The 19,672-nt window shown below is 41.5% G+C and overlaps 1 protein-coding gene across 20 annotated transcripts in view; it reads left to right on the forward strand.

Annotated features, from left to right (window-relative positions):
* The window catches only part of TRPM3 (transient receptor potential cation channel subfamily M member 3), a 797,388-nt gene that overhangs the window by 676,012 nt on the left and 101,704 nt on the right, over nt 1-19,672 (forward strand). For all 20 annotated transcript variants that reach the window (XM_069476420.1, XM_069476422.1, XM_069476410.1 and 17 more), the window contains 3 exons: nt 12,755-12,855; nt 14,234-14,368; nt 17,399-17,449. In XM_069476420.1, the coding sequence (XP_069332521.1) occupies nt 12,755-12,855; nt 14,234-14,368; nt 17,399-17,449 (287 nt within the window). The remainder of the gene's footprint in view (nt 1-12,754; nt 12,856-14,233; nt 14,369-17,398; nt 17,450-19,672) is intronic.

Raw genomic sequence — 19,672 nt, forward strand, 5'->3', positions numbered from 1 at the left:
CTTCAGTGAGCTATGATGATGCTACGGCACACTAGCCCAGGCAACAAGAAGAGCAAGACTCTGTCTCAAAAATAAATAAACAACAAAATTTTAAAAAATAATAAAAAAAATTTTTAAAAGCACAGGATTCTATAAAATACCTAATTCATTTAAGAACTAAAAAGAGTTACTGGGAATTAAAAATAGAATAGCACTAAAGAAAACAATTAATGAAATAATTAAAAGATAAAAATTGACAAGCTCTTCTAGAAAGTATAAAAAGAGACAGAAAGAATAAATGAAAAAAAGAGAACAGAAGGTAGGAAATCAATGCAATAATTCCTCAGAACTCCAGGGCGTAGGTTTCTATAGAATCCTGCTAAAAATATATATATGTATAGAAGATGCAGATGTTTTACTTACCCCGCTACGTAAATGAATTTCTTTTTCTTGTGTCACAAGTAAGTAGAATAACCCAATAGAGTATTTTTCTCTTTTTATCCCTCACTCTTACATTAATAACATGTTTCCCAGCTTTGCATACTGAGCATGAAACAGGAACTCTTTTGTAAATTTCTTTGTTAACATGTCAATGGGAGACTTGTGAAGTATTGGCTTATTTAATTGTAGAAAGGGCACAATAAAGAGTACACATCCATTTAGGTAGACTGGAAAAAAAGAAGGAAACAGCATGGTACTTCACAATGTTATTAATCATAAGCCATATAATTTCATCTGTCCTTTCTGCTTGCATATGTTGTTAGGACATGAGGAAATAGTGGCAATATTTACTGCAGAAACTCCTGGCAAACATCCCCAGGGAGACAGGGTACCTATTTAAATATCTGACTCTGTGAGGTTTTCATATAGCTTTGGTGGGTAAAAGTCTAATACCCTAGCTCTGAAAATGAAACTAGGAACATTTCTTCAAAGTGAGAGCTTACACAGAAAATGCAAACTCAATAAATAAAAGGAAAAACCAAACAAAGCTTAATTACCACCTCCTGCCATCCCTAGATCCAGTGGCCAGGAAGTGAAGGGACTCAGGGGAGAAGAAGAGTCTAGGTCAGGAGCAATTCTGAGAGAGGAAGTGGCTTTTGATCATCCCTGGGGAGCCACCAGCCAGCTCTGACCCGTCAGGACAGGTGCAATAATTCTGCCAGCAGCTTGCAAAAGGTGCCACCAGAGAACCGTGAGCACCATCCTGTTACACCAGGCAGCGTGAGGAAAGTGCCAGAGGTACTTCATTAATTGGATGTGGTTATGGCTCTTAAGGAAAATACCCGATGTCTATGGCCAAGGCTGCCCAGGCAAAAATACACAAGGAATCCTCTCAAATTAAGTTCCTACAAAATAATCACATTCTTACAATCCAAACATAGCCTCTGTATCTAAATTCAGACACTTACATTGCAACAGATTTACTTCATCTTGTTTATATCTTAGCTCCTGCAAGTTTCAACTCACCTAGGGGAGTGTCCGCAGAGAAAGCCTCAGCAGAGGTAGCATGTGACTGACTCCCTAAGCTCTGTCAGAGAACCACTCCTAATACTCATCAACAATTCTTATACGTGTGTGTGCCCTGGGTGATTCAGGGACTATCTGTACTTAATCCTGAAAATTACTGCTTCACTATACAATAAGCATCTTTTTATGAAAATTCAGTGACACGTAATCATTCACATCGACCACAGTAGAAACCAAAATAATAACCTAGCTGGTAACTGTTCTCCATCCAGAAGTGTCTGCATGGCAATGGCGTTATTAACCTGCTCAATTTATTAAATTAGGATTATTCACCTGATCAGTTGATTGTCAGGCATTTGTAAGACAGTAAAAATAAATGCACAGTGCTTTAATTTTTTTTTATAAAGCATCTTTTTTCATTTATTATCCTATTTAATCTTCAAAGTGACTTTTTCAGGAAGATATTATTGACATCGTTTTATATAGGAAGAAACTAAGTCTTGGAGAGTTTAAGTAACATTCCCAAGCCCCCACTGGTAATGAATAAAATCAGTACACTTTCTCCTTCCCCCGAAGAAGTTGTTGTGGCCTGTGTTTATACTCACCTCTCTCCTGTTATCCAGTCAAGGGTAACTTGACATGGATCGGAGGAGAACTGAGTCAGGCAGCTGCCATTTGGCTGGTATCTCTTCAGTTCTCCAAGAAGCCAGAGTGTGTTGGTCCTAACATCAGGGACAATTGGCCTAAAACCTGGCACATCTACTGTGCACAAAGCATTCTCTTAAGTGCTACGAAGTCCTTAAAGATGTGTAAAGCAATCTCAAAATATGGTAGAAGTGCAGACCATAATATAAAGTGTAAGCTAAATACTAAAAAGTCTCAAATGAAAGAGACTCCTGCGTTCAGGGGAAACGTTATTTCAGAGGCAGCGTTCAAAATGCACTGCTGCAGTTCAGAATGCCTTTAGCAGGCCACAGACAAATCCAAGCCTATTGTATCCAACAGATAGCCTAGAGAATTACAAAATAAATAGTACACCAGTTCATTTTTAGAGGAATTTACTTTTAAAAAAATCTTATTAATACTGAAAATCAGAACCTCCAAATAAACAGGACATAATAGTGTCCAAACAGGGTTCCTTTTGCTCTTACAGGTAAACCTCATTTTATCTAATCAGTAACTTCCTTCAAATGTATTTGTAAACTGTACCTTTTCAACAGCATCATCTTTCCATGTTCATACAAATTCAACCTTTGTGAAAGAGAGAATCTCTTTATACAATAAATATCACCTAAGTAAGTGATTATAAAATCAGTATCACCTGTTTTGTAGGTATTCATTTTTACAGCATAGCTGTTTAATTTATGCTTATCAGGGAGGGGTTTCAATCAGGATGGAGTGGTTGGGATCAATGGGGCTGGCACGTGTGGGTGGAGTCCAATTTAGAATCTGCATTTGCTCTTCCAGAGGAAATGAAGAACAATGAGTTCATTTTGAGTCACTTCAGAAACTAGCATAGACATTTAGGTAGCCTTGAAAGGACTCTGTCCAAAAGAGAGACACACTGATAGAACCCAAAGTAGAACTCAGGAGGGAAAAAAAACCTCTCTCTCTCTCTCTCTCTCTAAATATATATGTGTGTGTGTGTATATACACATTTTTTTTTTCCTCCCTGAGGGTAGAGACTTTGGTCCAACCCTGTTTTCCCAGTATCTGCAATAAAGGTGGGCAAAGAACTGGAGTTCAGTGAAATTTGCCGAGGAAATGGGCCTCTCTGGGAATCCAGCTCTCTTCCTAAAAGGCTGACCGGATTCCCCCTTCCTAACCCCAAAGGCAGTAAAATGAAGACATCAAAAATTTCAGCTCTGAAACCAGACTGCCTGGGTTTGAATCTCATCTCTGGGCCTTCCTAGCTACTTGAACTTGGACAACTTTTTGTGCCTTGGTTTCCTCATATGTAAAATGGGGATAATGGTACCTTCTAGGCTGTTGTGAGAATTCAGCTCATTAACACTTAGTGCCTGGCACAAGCCAAGCATGAAAGAAATGTTAGTTATTATCTTTCTCATTTATTAAATATACACCAAGAAAGAAAACCCTGTCTTCCTACAGAGAGCTTCATCTCTCTGAGCTGCCTGTTTTGTTTGTCTCCTATAAGCCAAATGGGAATTTCTTCAGCTAACATTAATTCAAATTTTCCTGATTCCTTTTAACTTTCTCCGGGGATTCAACTAAAGTTATTTTTACCAAGGGGAGATAGTTATCATTCAGAGCAAGAAAATAGAACAAAGAATAAATTATACACAGACTTCATCTACTTTTTTATGTGTATGTTTCAGGCCTTTAATATGGTTTTTCTCCATGTAGAAGCCACATTCCTAAGAGAGGCTCACCCAGGGCAGGCAGCGTCTCCTAGCAACCCAGGTCATATGACAGGGCTAGTTTCCTTCCGCCTTGGTGATCATATGGGTAGAGAATCTGATTTCTTTTAATAAAAGGATGGATTTTAACTGCCTTAGGCCCCATCATATTTAGTTGCAACATCTACAAATAAAGTAAATTGATGGAAATGAATTGAATCTGTAGGAAAAACATTTAATCCAGACAAGTTTCTTTACATAAGACAAAAAAAAAAAAAAGGTCCAAAGACCCCAAGGAGAAGAAATCCTTCTCAACACTGTTCTAAGGGTGGGTGGCATTATTCTATACATCACAGAATCGTGGCACAATGATGAACACTGCAAGGCCGGCAAGTCCTGCCCCTCCCCCATCCTCACCTTCAAGCAGGACCAGACCTAACCTATCCAAGTTGGATGAGATGCCTGACCTTTTTATTTAGCAACTCTCCTATAGAGTGTCCACAGCCTCCATTTACAACTCACTGAAGCATTTAGCAACCTTCAAGGTGTTTTTTTAAAAAAGTTCCCTCAAACACTGATGCTCAAGTTCCCAAACACATATTTCCTGCAACACGTATGCAGTGGTGCCATGACATATGTGTGATGTCTTTTCTCAGGTGGGACCTAACTCTGGTCTGCAACCCCCTCATCCTTTAAGCCTTATCCTCTAGCACATTCCCAGGTTCCTCCACCCCCTCCAAGTCGCTGCCCCTTCTTACCCTCAGCAGACGGCAGCCTCTCTCGTCACTCACAACATTCAGGTTCAGCCAAGCTCCCTTCCTAGCATCCTTTTTCACTCACGAATATTAATTTCTTCACTCACTCTCTGCTTTTCCTCCTGCCTCTGAAGACCTCTCTTCTGGCCTAAAACTAACTACTTCCTGGCCTCCGTGCTCCAGGGTCCCACCCATCACGTGCTCGTTCTTTCCTTTTACACTTTCAATATCTCCCTTTCCAGTGGTTTTTTTTTTCCCCTTCTGCTACAAATACCTTCAGTCCCCATCACCTACGAAGACCCTGGCTCCTCTCCACCAAGCCCCTCAAGGTAGCATTAACTTTTCTCCTCTTAACCATCAAACTCCGAAAGGTAGTCTGCGTCTGCCTCCCTACAACCTTCCTCATCTCCTCCCATTCTAAATTCTCGACTCATTCATTTGCTCTGCAAACTCTTACCTTCTATGTTCTACCCCACCCAGTTTACTCACACAGCTTTCCATATTCCTGAAGATTCTAAATGGTCTTCTAATCTCAATGACCACTTTCCTGAACCTCTCAGCAACTTTGACAGTGTTGACTTTATCTACTTCTTACTGCAACTCTTTCCTACTTTAAAGGAAGACTTCAGTTTCAAGCCTGGCACTATGAGTTACTTCACCTCTCTGAGCCCATTTTCCAATCAGCAAAGTCGGGATAAAGATATTCTGTACAGATTTTTCATGAGCATTAAATGATATAATGTACATAACATGCCCAGCAGGTAATTGGCTCCCACTGCATCATGATAATTATATTTATTTTTTACCTTTCCTTGGTGTCAGAGATCCTGAGTATACTGCCTTTCTGACCACTCCTTTGTCTCCTTCATTAGACCCTCTTATTTCTTCCCTTCACCTTCTGCCAAGCGTATGAAGTACCCTGACTTCAAATGTCACATCTACATAAAAACCTCTAGATTTTCCTCCCACCCTGGCCTCCCTCCCTGTGCCCCCTTTCTGATTGCCGACTGGACAGCTCCCTTGGGTGTCACTAGGCACCTCACATTCAATCAAATTAACTGTCTTAAAAAACAAATAACAAAAATAAAAACAAATGAATTGTTTTTCCCCAAAAAGTTTATTTCTACCTGATTTCCCCATTCCTGTTTATGTAGCCACTATCTCTTCAGTTATCTAGGCTCAAAGCCTCCATCAGATTCTTCCTCCCTTTGTTCAAGGAAGCTCTTGCTAATTCTGAGCATTTTCTTGCAACCACAGTATCGTCATGTCTATCCCTTCTGTTCCTTCCTGGCTCAGCACTGTCAGGTCTTCGGGAGTTCTGATTTGATTTATTGCAATGGCCTCTTAAGGGATCTTCCTGCTTCGTATCCTATCCATCCTCCATGCTTCAAACAGAGGAACATTCCCGATGCAAAGCTCTGATCAAGACACTCTTCTACCTCCAAAATCCTTCAGGACTGCCAATATAGGCATGACTATAGAAACTCACCATCCTTTTCTTCTTATCCTAGAGAGCTTTGAGAACTAATAGGGAAAAGAGAGGCAAAAAAAAAAAAAAAAAACAAGTAAACTGCATTTTTGGTGAAACTAGGAAGTAAATTCCAAATATTTGTATATGCAGGAACTGTGTGGGAGGAAGGGGTGCAAGCTGAGAAGAGAGGAATCAGCAGTGGCAGTCCTCCGAAAGCACCAACAAAAATGTCGTGCCTGGATGTGACTAACACCCTAAGATGCAAAGTTTTCTCCATTGTTCAGAACAGCGTGTGGAAGAACAAGAGTGAGTTGGATGGTGGCAGGAGTCCCTCCTGGCCCTGCTTAGTACATGGCAATAGAGGAGGTGGGCTACGTACCGAAGTATGCAGATAAGCCTTGCTTGCAGGAGGGAGTCTGACTTTGTAGTAGCTTAGAAGAAAGCCTTCCAGTTGTGATAATAACTAGCCTGGAATACTCATTAAATGATAAATAATAAAAAGGGATTAGCATAGACTACCTACAGAGATGTTGTAAGAAAAAATAATAAAAGAGCCAAATGTATTAACAGAAGAATACTCTTTATAAAAATGTTTCTAGGAAACAGATGAACATTATAAATAAATATTGTAACATAAAATTTAAAAATGTTAAATCTTCGTGAAGTGTTCATCTATGAAGAAATACTTCAAAGTTGGAATACCAGAATTCAGGTAAGAGCAGATGAGGCAGCAAGAGGAGATAAAATGTGAGCAGCACCCAGGAATGACATACAGGGGAAAAAATAAGATCATCACAGAATTGCAGATGAAAATGAGAAATGGTGCAAGATCAAACAATGTGGAAAACTCAGTACAGGACACAAAGAATAGAAATACAAAGAAAAATGAAATGAAATGGAGATAATGAGTTAATGAGAATTAAAGAGAGAATATATGACAGAAAACAGAGATCCAACATAAGCATGACTGATGTCTCCAAAGAAGAAAACCAAAATAATGGATCAGAGCAAATACTATAAAATATAATTACATAAATAAAAAATATAATTTAGGAATGTTTTCCTAAATTAAAATTTTAGGAATGTTTAGGAATGTTTCCCTTATTTAAATTTAAAAAAAATTTAAACTTGACCTAGATATGGAAAGAGCCACCTTATGCCAGGAAATCATCAATGATCCGGAATCATCAATGCCCAGATATATCCCAGTAAAGTTACTAAACTTGAAAGAAAAATAAAGTATACTTTGGGCCACCAGACAAAATGATCAAGTCTCTTATGAGGGGGAAAATAAAGCCGGCCTTAGGTAACATTACAGTAACATTCAATGCCAGGAGACAATAGAGCAACAGATTTTATATTGAGCCAGTATCATTCAAATATAAAGACTACTGGAAAAGCAGTTTGAAATATTCTAGAACTCTGGCAATATTATTCTCATACATTCTTCTTGAAAAACCTAGTAGAAAACAATCCAACCTACCAACCAAGAAATGCTTGGGTACTACACTCCGGCAAAAACAAAAACAAAAAACCCTAATTATGACCATTGATACTAGAATCTAATAGAACTAAGATAAAAACAAAAATAGGAATTTGACTAACAGAAAGAAATGTAACTGTTACTTGCCATATAATATAGAAATTATAAAAAAAAAAGTTGAGAGGATGAGGAAAGAAAGATAGAAAGACCATGATCTCTGGGTTCTCTTCCTATCTCTTCGGTTTGGCGGTCCCTTTCTAATGAATGTTTTTCTTTCATCCCTTTTAAATATTCATTTTATTCAATTGTCCGTTTTTTGCCCTCTTCTTCTTGTCACCTTGATGCTAATGTTTCCCAAATCTCTGTCTTCAACTCTAACTGTCCCCTGCTCCAGACCTCAATATACAACGGCTCTGTATTGATGCATCAAGCCCAATATATTCAGGAATAAAATTTTGCTGCTCAAAAAAAAAAAAAAAAGCTTATTTTTATCTCCATTGCCAATCTCAGTTGGCCCTTATATACCTGGGCTTCCAAGCTAGAGACAAGGAGATTACTTTTGACTTCTCTTTCTCCCTTGCTCCACACTTTAAATATATCACCCAAGGCCATCAATTTTGCTTTCTAAACATCCCTTTATGCCAGCTTCTCTTTCAGGTCCTCATTATCCCTTTCCTAGAATATTGCAAAGCTTTCCTAACTACTCTTCCTCACGGGCAATGCCCCTCGAATACATCCTCCACACTGTGCTGCCAAAGGGATTTTTCTAAGACACAATCTGACTGCATTGTGTCAAAGACAAAGCAGTTTCCTGTGCCCTCAGGGTAAAGGAGAAACTCTTCCCCATCATTTACAAATCCTTCCATGTTAGCTTTATCTCTCTCTGTTTCTAACCCACACTACACCACAAGCATATGGGTACAGTGTCTTCCCATGAATTTCTCAAATACACTGTGCTATTTCACTCCCCCAGTCCTTGCATATACTGTTCCCACTGCTAGAATGCATTTCTTCATCTCATTTGTCTACCGAACTAAACCCTTAAAACCCATGTGGTTATTATTTATGCACTTAAATCTTCCCTGACCTTCTGCAGAAAGAGAAAATAATAAAACTATAACATGTCTGCCTTATACCAACTTGTATTCCTTTCTACATCAGGGTCTCTGCACTTGATGTTTCCTTTTCCTGGAATGCTTTTCCCACAATTCTTCACATATTGGCTTTTTCTCATCACTTAGGTCTCAGTTCAAATGTGACCCCCAGGCAGGCCTCCTGTCTGCTCATTCTAACAGAGCTGTCCTCTCCCACACTGGTCTCTATCCTTACCACCTCTAGATTGCTGCTTTGAAGGATCCACCCCCCCCAAGCCCAAACCAGGACCTGCATGGAATCCAGATCCATTTCAATACTTCAGGGCATTTTTTAACCCTCTTCTTCCCACGTGGAATCAACCAGGATGTCCCAAAGAACTTTCATACTTGCACCTATGAGCTTACCCAACGACTCCATGATGTCCAGCCCTCACTTCAGGAGGGCAGTCTGGCCAGCAGATGGCTCCAGCTGGCTGGGACAATATTTGTCACAGGAACATGCAAGACTGGGTAGCCAGAATGGTGCTGCCACATTGATTTGTTTATATAGACACGTGTCCCACATACCCTGGGGGTAGCACTGCTGCTTCATAGCACTTACACAGTCTGAAAAGACACTGCTTATCCGTTCATTTGTTTATTTTCTGGGCGCTGCCCCACCACCAGTAGAATGTAAGCTCTGTGAAGAGGGTGCCCTTCGCTACCTGGTCCACCATTGGATATTCAGTGCCAAAACAGTTCCCGGAACAGAAGGTGTTCAATAAATATCTGTTGAGCAGATTAATTATTGTATGAGGTGGTATATTTGATTACAGACCTCTCTGTTCCTCTAGGAAGTAAGCTCTCAAGACAAAGGATTCTGCCTTATTCATCCAGGTCTTCATACTGGCGTAGAGCTTGCCATAGAAGAAGGCATGAAATCAGTATCTTTCAATGCATAAATAAATGAATGAACATATATTATCTATGCTAGAAGTTTTTACTCTTATCTTCACGTTAGAATAACCTGGGGACCTTTTAAAAACTGCAACACCCAAGACCAATTGAACCAGAATCTCTGGGGGTGCGTCCCGGGCATGAGCACGATGAAAGCTCTTTAGGCAATTCCATTGCACAACCACAGTGGACCATAGTGTCACCAGCCACCCAGGTTTATCTGGGATTGAGGCATCTCCCAGAATGCAGGAATTTCAGTGCTAAAACTGCCACTGTACTAGGAAAATCAAGATGGTTGGTCACCCTGGTTGAGAACCACTGATCCAAACTGTCGCCCAGGGCCATTCTGAGTGATGTATTTTCAATTTTTGAAAAGTCAAGACTCATTGGCTTTGTGCTTTCACTTGACACTTCGCTAATTACATTCTGGCCTGCAGCTCGCCTTGCCCTCAGCGCCTGCTTCTTGCTACGTGTTCTTGTTCAGGTTCGTGCTGCTATTATTGACTTGGGTGACATACAAATTTGTGACACACAAATGGCAAAGGGAATGATTAAACCATTCCAGCAAGTCAGCGCCCGCCCAATGGACCCGTTAAAGAAGCAGAGGAACGTCTAAAATGCTACCTTTCCAAGTGCCATTTCAAAGAGCCTTCACCTCTTTTTCTCTCCGAATTGATGACAGTACATTGTGACACACTTCTATTTATCGCTGTGTATGCCAGTTACCCTGGTATGAGTGTACAGTCCCTATTGTTATCTGAGGAGATAATAATTTTCTTAATGGGAAATTCCTGGTGAAAACTGAATTAAAATTCATCATTCCAAACACTCATCAATTTACTCCAAGCATGTGATTTGTACTGAAGCCATCAATTCTGGTGTAGACACCAGAGCAGAACTGCTCTTCGGCCTGTGAAGGGAACATTAGCACCACAGCTCTCTGGGGCCTTGTCATTCAAAGTGTGGTCCCAGATCAGCAGCGGCAGCATCACCTGGGAGCCTGCTGGAAATGCAGAGCCTCAGGCCCCGCCCCAGAGCTTCTGAATCAGAACATCTGGAGTTAGAACCCAAGAATCTGTGTTTTTGAAAGTTCCCAGAGTTATACTTATGCATCCTCAAATTTGAGAAGTGCTCGTCTAGCGAACACTGTGCCTAATTCTTAATGTCAGTGTCTCAGAGCCCAGAGGGAAGAGGCGAAGGTGAGCGGGAAAGGAGGTATATAGCACAGTGGTTCCCAACTCCACATTGGAAACACCTGGAGGGCTTTACAAATTATCAGTGCCTGCATCCCAAACCAAGCACTATCATTTCATTGGTATGGGGTGCACCTGAGCAGCGCTCCCCAGGTGATTCCAACATGCATGAAATTTTGAGTCACTGATCTCGCTTAATCACCAGGAACCCTGCCCCCACCTCATGGCTTCTGGCCTCCACTGCTACTGCTGATGGACCCATTTGCTGTCCCTCCTTCCTTCCCAAACATCAGAAGCGATGGAATGAAGGAGAAGGTCACTCAGCGGCATCTCACCTCTGCCATGAAGAACACTTGTTCCCTCTATCTTCTGTCAGGCACTATTTGACCTTCGCTCACGCCAACCTCTCTCTGGGTCTCAGTGTCTTCCTCTGTCCAAGGGAGACAGTAAGACCCAATGCCCGGCACTATTTGGGCCATTACGTACGACAACACTGGAAGTGCCCAGTACTTTGCCTAGCACGTGTCAGGTGCTGAGAAATCTGAGCAGGGAGGAGAGCTGTCTCTCTGCCCTTCTCCCCAGCTGGTGGGGTATCCATTAAGTTGGGCAAAGTGTGTCTTCCTCAGTGCACAAAGGGTGTTGGCGAATTGTGGAAAACCTATTTACGTGTGAACTCACTCATATGATCTCAGTGCAGTCTTACAACATCTCAGCCATGTAAATGGGATAATCGTGTCCCCGTTTCACAGACAATAAACCAGTGGCTTAGAGGATTCCAGTCTGACGCAGTCACGAAATGGCAGACGCAGATCCCCTGACTGTAACCCAATGTTCTCTCTCCCCACTGTGCCGCCTCCACGTCCCGCTGCCTGGCAGGTGGCATCTGTGGACAGGAGGCTCGCATCTAGACCGACTCTGTCCCAGTAGAACTTCCTGCGATGATGGAAATGTTTCCTCTCTGTGCTCTCCACTTCAATAGCCACTAGCCACATGTGACTATTGAGCACTTGAAATGCGGCTAATGTGACTGAAGAATTAACGTTTTAATTTTATTTCATTTTAATTCATTTTAATTTAAATACCCACATGTGAACAGCATAGATCTAGAGGCAGAGGCTAGAGAATTAATGGGAAACTGGGAAATCGTTCCAATGGTTTCTACTCTCAAATCAAAGCAAACCTAAGCCACTTGCCTGCCATTTGCTTCAAAGATCTTCTGAGCTCTTTTGTAGTAGAGGGACAAGTTGGCCCACTAGTTGGTGACAGCACCACCCCCACGCAAAATACGATTTGCATGATGCCTTGGCAACATCCACTGGCCAGCAGAAGCACGACGTGTTATACAGCAGTGCTTCTCCAACGTTAGTGCGCGAAGATCAACTGGGATCTGGCTTGTTCAGATACAGAGTGTGGTTTAGCAGGTCCGGGATGGGCCTGAGGTCCGCATTTCTAACAGGGGCCCAGGCGGCGCTGCTGCCGTGCAGACCCCACTTGAACCAGCCAGGCTGTAGAGCAGTGGTTCTCAACAGGCTGATTTCGCATCCCTTCATACCTGGGGGCATTTGGCAATGTCCGGAGACACTTTTAATTGCCATGTCCATGAGGATGGGGGTGGCAGGTGCTATTGGCATCTACTGGGTTGAGTCCAGGTACCCTAGTAATAATCTACGATGTACTCGTACACGTGTATCAAAATATCACATGCACCCCATAAATATGTACAATTAGGTATCAAAAAACATGGAGTTTCAAAGACCTTCTTTTAAAAATTTTTTAAAACATAGTAATAATAATACTTATTATCTATCTGTAATGTACAGGAGAGCCCCCAAGACAAACAATTATCTTGCCCAAAAATGTCAATAGTGCCAAGTCTGAGAAAGCCTCCTGTCTAGCCGAGTCTGCTCTGCAGGAAGAGGGGTCAGGGGCAGAGTGACGGAGTGAGTCTTCTTGGCATAATAACTGACCGTTGTTTTTTCTGTCTTCCATTCTTTTCTCCCATTTGTCTGCACACAGGAGCCAATGCCTCGGCCCCAGACCAACTGAGCTTAGCTTTAGCCTGGAACAGAGTGGACATCGCTCGCAGCCAGATCTTTATTTATGGGCAACAGTGGCCGGTAGAGTATATGTTGTCGCCCCTGAAAGCCCTCTTGCGTGGGCAAGGGTATTTGTTTAAGAAGCAGCCGAGATTGGCTCGGGAAACTACTACCTTTTCTTTAGGATGGAAAATGTTCCTTTGCCGCACAGCCCTCACCGGGGCTCCCTTTCTCATATTTAGGAAAACACTGCCACCTAGTGGAAATTACAACTAAGCACAACGCCAAACATTGCAAACATGTCGGTCTCTATGAGTTGCCCTTAATAGCAATTTTCAGCCGCAAATGATACTATTTCTTTTAGTACATCTGAAAAAAAGAAAAAACAAAGTTGTATTAATTAAAATTAAGGAAGGAGTGGAATTAGCAGTTTATTTCTGATTGTCTTTAATGGGGACAAAAGGAAGCGCTGGCTGCCCAAGTGGTGGCACCTCCTGCTGGTTTATGGCTGGGTCACACCTCGGGATGCAGAATTAGCAGGCTTCCCTCTGCAAGTGCCATCTGGTCCTGGTGGCTGAGCACAGGTCCTCCCTGTTCGAAAAGAACAACACGAGGGAACCAATACCTTATATAACTGTTCTTGGTCTGTTTCCCTCAATTGCCCCTACCAAAAATAAAAACTTGGAAAATCAGCCATTGGGCGGTATATGCACGCGTCCACAGGAGGCAACCCAGCCGCCTGAAGTTTGATTTCTGTGCCTGGAATCACACCACTCATGGGCAGGTCTTTTTAACCCTTCCTTTCCCCCAGAGAGCTTCTGCCTGGGATTGGGCACCTGTCTTCATTTAGTGCCAGTGGGTTGTTAGCATGGAAAGATGTGTCAGAGTCTGGACACTATGAAGTTTTTGTGAAAGGAATTAAATAAAAATCCTAGCCAGTGGCAATTCCAGAAAGTAGGCTATTGTTTTTTTAGTTAAGTGACACCATCTTGTCCTGGTCTTGCCCACTTCTGCACAGAGTGCAGCAACTACTTAGGTTCCTCTTCTCAACTCAGCCAGGGGTCTCACTCAGAGCCTAAGGATGCTGAAAATGAAGACAGCGAATTGCCCACTTCAGCACTTCCCTGGTGTTGCAGAAGTTTGGTCAGAGAATTGTGAGGGTAAAACCTTCTAAACCCTTACACTTTCTCAGGGTCCAGTACAAGAAAGAGATTCAGGGAAGAAATAGCTCTTGGAACTAGAAATCTTTCACTTCTATTTGCAAAGACAGGCCCCAAAATACAGGAGAGGCTGTGGCGGTCCCAAAAGCAGAGCTGTGAACAGTCTTGCTAGCATGTTCTTGGACGTGCGGAAGGCTTACCAGATGTCAAAGGCATCCCTTCCTAAGCTGTTCAGGTGAACGCCAAAGAACTGCATCCCAAGACCCTGGGACAGACTAACTCAGTGACTTGATTTGCAGGTGGGGTCTCTGGAGCAAGCCATGTTGGATGCCTTAGTTCTGGACAGAGTGGATTTTGTGAAATTACTCATAGAGAATGGAGTAAGCATGCACCGTTTTCTCACCATCTCCAGACTAGAGGAATTGTACAATACGGTAGGGCCAAACTAAGGCACTTTTTATTTTCTCTGTTTTTTTGTTTTACCTTCTCCTGCCCCCCACATGCCTGTGAGTCTCTTCCCCCGTCCCTTCCAAATGCATGGATCATTCTTCACAAATACTCCCTTGGACCTACTTAGGCGATAAACACCAAGTCACCAAGATTCCACTTGTTTTAGCTGCTCAGTTGTCAGCACCTAAGGCAAAAAGTTATGTGATAACTTAAGGGTATTGTCCTCATATTCTTACATAAAACCACAAGGCTCTGGAAATTAGAACACAGTTTATTCTGTAAGCCTGGAGGATGTTTGAGGCAATTAGCAAAGGAGGATTGATTTGACTCCAAGCATCAAAGAAGGCCAATTAAGTACCCTGCACCATTTTGTTACCCTCACAGCTATGAAATTCATCCTTTTTCCACAATGGTGGAGTAAAATATAAAATATCTCTTGTTTGGAATTACTCAAACATATTTTTCTTTTTAGTTTTATAATGATTTGCTAATGCACTTACAAGGGTACCAACAAGTAATCATCGGTGAAACTACTGTTTATGAAGTTGCTGAGAGCATTCAATAAGTTAAGTGATTAGCTCTGAGCTGACACTCACGAAAATCCAATGAAGTTTGGAGAGCAGACATTGTTTTCCCCATTTAACAGACAAGGAAACTGAGGCTGTCTTAGTACATTTGGGCTACTACAACAAAGTATCTGAGACTGGGAGAATTATAGACAACCAAAATTTATTTCTCACAGTTCTGGAGGCTGGGAAGTCTAAGATCAATGTACCTGCAGGTTCAGTGTCTGGTAAAGGCTGCTTTTTGCTTCCAAAATGAAACCTTGTTTTTGCATCTGCCGGAGGGGACCAATGCTGAGTCCTCACATAGCAGAAAGGATGGAAGGACAAAAGGGTCCCACCTCCTAAAGGCCCCACCTCTTAGTACTATTGAATTGGAGATGAAGTTTCAAAGTGATTTTTGTAGGGGACACAAACATGCAAACCATAGCAGAGGCCAAGGTGAATTAGTTTGTTCAAGGTCAAAAAACTCCAAAGAAAGAAGCCAATACTGAACATAAACTTCTGTCTCAGAGGTGATTTTTCCCATTTGTTGCAATTCCTGTCCCACCATGCACAGCCCCAACGGGATAGAGCTTATTACCTGTCCCCAGACAGGGCAAGTTTTAGATGGTGCCACCCTGGCTCTATCTCATTCCCACTGCAGGAAGTAGAAAACAGGTTAGCAGAGTGGCTCCAGGTTTCTGTTTTCTCTGCAGATTTTTCCTGATTCAGCATACTGAGACTTTCAGTAAGAATAATAGGGTTTTCTTTTAAAAAGAAAATAAGACAGAGTTGAATAGCACATCAATTAGAGTATCAAGGGAGTAGAGTGATTTATTCCAAAATTCCAAAGATTTGAAAAGAAAGGAAAGAAGTAGGAAAGTTCTAGACAGACAAAGGCTGGTAGATTCCATCAATCCAATCAACCGGTGGTGGTACTTGGAATACTCTGTAGACAAGGGATACAGAACAGTGACTGGCCTCAGTAATATTATATATTATTACATGTTTTATATATATATCATATGTAATAATAATATCTAACATTTATTGAGTGCTAAGCACTGTTGTAATAGATTTATTAACATTGTATCATCTAACCCTCACAACCACCCCATCAAATAAAGTGGTATCATTATTCCCATTTTAGAGATGATGAAAACTGAGTCACAGGTATGCAGCTCGCCCATATTCAGAGCCAGTCAGCGGCAGAGTGAGGTTTGGAGCCAGGCACCCTGATTTCAAAGTCTGCATGTTCAGTCCCTACACAATACAGCACCCTCCACCCCCTTGGTGCAAAAAGAGTTCCGATGAGTATGTTCACATGAATGGGCAGGAGAATGAGGCATTTCACAGGAATTGTCTCAGTACTTGAATGTGTTGCAACTGTGCTTAAGGATTTGCTATCACTATTTTAGATCCTTCATAACGTCACCACATTTAGCAAATCAAAACACAGGATATCTGGTTAAATTTGAATTTCAGGTAAATGACAAACAATTGTTTAGTGTAAGTATATCCCAAATATTACATGGCACATGCTTATGCTAAAATTGCTCATTGCTTATCTGAAATTCAAATGTAATCAGACATCTTGTATTTTATCTAGCATTCCTATTCCTGAAAGACGATAGAATGGCAACTTATTTCACTTTATTCTTCCCGCAAACAAACATACATCTTTTCTCCAAGTCTCTCTTTTTCCCAAACAGCCTGTGGCTTTTTCTTTAAATCAAGTTTCAGCAAACTGTCCCCCAAATCCAGCCCACTGCCTGTTTCTGTATGGCCTCCAAGCTAAGAATTTGGGGTTTTTTTTTTTTTTTTTACGTTTTTTAATGGTTGGAACAATGAAGCAAGAGTGATATTCTATGACATATTAAAACTGTATGGAATTTGACTTTCTGTGTCCACAAATAAAGTTTTGTTGAATCATAGCCAAGCTCATTTGTTTACATATCAACTATGGCTGCTTTCACACAACAGGGTTGAACAGTTTCGATAAAGACTGTGTGACCCACAGAGTCTAAAATATTTACTATCAGGCCTTTTTATAGAAAATGTTGGCCAGCCCTTTTTAGACAATTTCTCATTCATTACGGGTAACAAACAAGTAGCAATGGCAAAGCGCCAAAGTGTATCTCCAATGCAGTAAATAGGCCCCTTTGTTTCCCCGTGCTGCAAAACTAGCTCAGGCAGGCATGTTCTGGCGAGTCTGTCAACAAGATTGACAACCTCGCTTACAAAGTTTCAACCTAGAACCTCAAATGCATTTTCCTGGAGAAACACAATCCAAAAACCTGCCAGTGTATATGCATTTAGAAAAGACAGGTACAACTGAGCAACTAGAACAAGGTCCATCTTAATGATCTGCCCTCCACCAGCCAGAACCCTTCCTTCCAGATCCTTCTTGCCTTGCCAATTAGAGCCCCTGACTAGCAAAACCGTTTGATTCTTCTCTATTGTTTTCAGAGACATGGGCCCTCAAATACATTGTACCACTTGGTCAGGGATGTCAAAAAGGTAAGAACCCTCTCGACCACAGGTCAGAGGCCCTGTCTTCACTGCTTCCTGTGATTAGAAAGTGCTTCTGTTTTGCATGAGCTGCCGGAGTATTCCTGTCCCTGCCAGACCCCATCATTTCAGAACAGTGTGTGTACGTGCGTCTTTTAACTCTGACACCTCCGCTTACGATGCAGCTGTGGTGCTCTCTCCAGCCGCCGTGGTTTTAGATGCTTTCGTTGGACATAATGCTTTTGGGTCGTGGACCTCAAGGCTTTCCTCCGTGCCTGGTGGATTTATGCCATTACCTGTATTTTTCCATATGCCCCTCACTGCTTGGGGAGCTGGTTTCCACGCTGCCTGGCTGACCATAAAAGGTATCTTCATTTGCTAGCTCCTGATACAATATCACGTCTAGCATTACATGGCGTGTAGTAAGCATAGCTCCCAAAGTTTCAGAAAATAGAGACTAAAACACATACATCTATTCCATTCTTCTACCACTCTATTTTTCCACAATATTTTTTCACACTCATCATCTCATTTAATGGGGAAAAAAAGCTGGTAGGGATGGATCAGATAGAATTATTCTCCTTTGACAGATGAGGAGGCTGAAATACAAGGAGGTGAGAACTGTATTAGGTGGTTAGTGAGGAGCTAGGATTAGAGCTCAATTCCTTTATTTAATAATAATAAAATAATAGCTACGAGTTAGTGATGACGAGGTGTATGCATAGCACTGATAGAAGCTTTAGATGCATCTTAACTCATTTAATCCCCACAACAATTCTATGAAGTCGAATTATTATTGTATTATTATTACATAGTATTATTCCCATTTAAAGATGAGAAGAATGAGGTGCAGAGAGATTATGTTTAATCTTAGCCAAGTGCTTTTTCTTTTGCCCTATATAATCTCCTTCAGAAGTAGCTGGGGTTCTGAACCCTTCAACCCATCCCAAAATGTGATGTTTTAACACCAAAGGATAAAATAAATGATGGCATTTACCATACCCCATAGGTATGTGCCTGCACTCACATGCACATGTATACCACTATTGCCACTTTGTAGCAATTTTTCACCAAAATCGACAGGACATATCACAGAAAGCTACAAAGTGAGGTCAAAAATAGAGTATAATCCCTTCGTCTCATAGGCAGTCATTGGCTAGAATTCACCTTTAGGCGTCCTGTAGCTATGTTTTTATTTTTCCTTCAAAAGGCCAAGCAAAGGCCCTGGGGCTGCTAATAATGTACCTATTAACCTGCTGGACCTTTGCTAAGAATGAATAAAGGACATAACAATAAAAACAAAAAAAGCCCCCAAAAGTCTCCCTCCTTTGGCCCCTGCAATTTTCCTCCCATCTCCACACACCCTTAATGAAGGCTTTTTCATCTGTGAGTGACACCTGCAGCTCTTTCGAAGCAAGGGCAACAGGCCTTATGCAGTCTGTGCTCCCACTTCAACAACCATTTCACTAAAACCGTATCTTTCGCTGGTCTACCCCATTCCAAGCAGTCGACCTGCCCTCCACAAACTCATTGCTCTTTCCTTCAAGTCTTCCAATTTTGTTGAATTCACCCTGGCTTAAAATTGTCTGGAAGCTAAACTCAGAAGGTTAACAGTAGACACATCCAATGTGTATTCTTTGCCAAGATATGTGTTGCTCGTGTTCAATAAAATGTTTTGAGTTCCTCTAAAATAACAAATAAGGCATTATCCCCCTTCACCTTAAGCCAGTATGTGTCCCTAAAGTAACTGTGAGGCTTTCCGAAGAAACAGCTATACCTTTGTCCCTCAACCCCAGCCATCAGCCAATCTAAGCTGTAAACAAAGTCATTCACCCAACCCCACCACCTAGTCTCTCAGCAACAATGTCTTGATGGATTTTTGCAGTTAGATCTCACTGAGTATAAGTAATCAAAATCCCTCTTATTGCACTTTTCTTCCCATAGGACTGTGCTTTGCAATAGTATTTTCTCTTTTCAGAAATCCCTTGGGCTGCCTCTTGCATTTGCTCACATCACTTGTATTATTGGACGGCATGTAAACTATCCTTAGGGTAGGGGTTTCCTTAGCTTCTTAGCTAAAGAAGCACATCAAAAATAATACAGACTAACAAGAAAGAATAAGATGGTAAGAATTTGGGAGAAAGGAGGATTAGCAAAGAGTAGCTTTTTTTTTCTTTTAACTATGATCCAAATATTGGAGGAAGAACATAATTATATGAGCATGTACTTACT

This window comes from Eulemur rufifrons, chromosome 7 (assembly GCF_041146395.1).
Source record: "Eulemur rufifrons isolate Redbay chromosome 7, OSU_ERuf_1, whole genome shotgun sequence".
NCBI classification, from domain to species: domain Eukaryota; kingdom Metazoa; phylum Chordata; class Mammalia; order Primates; family Lemuridae; genus Eulemur; species Eulemur rufifrons.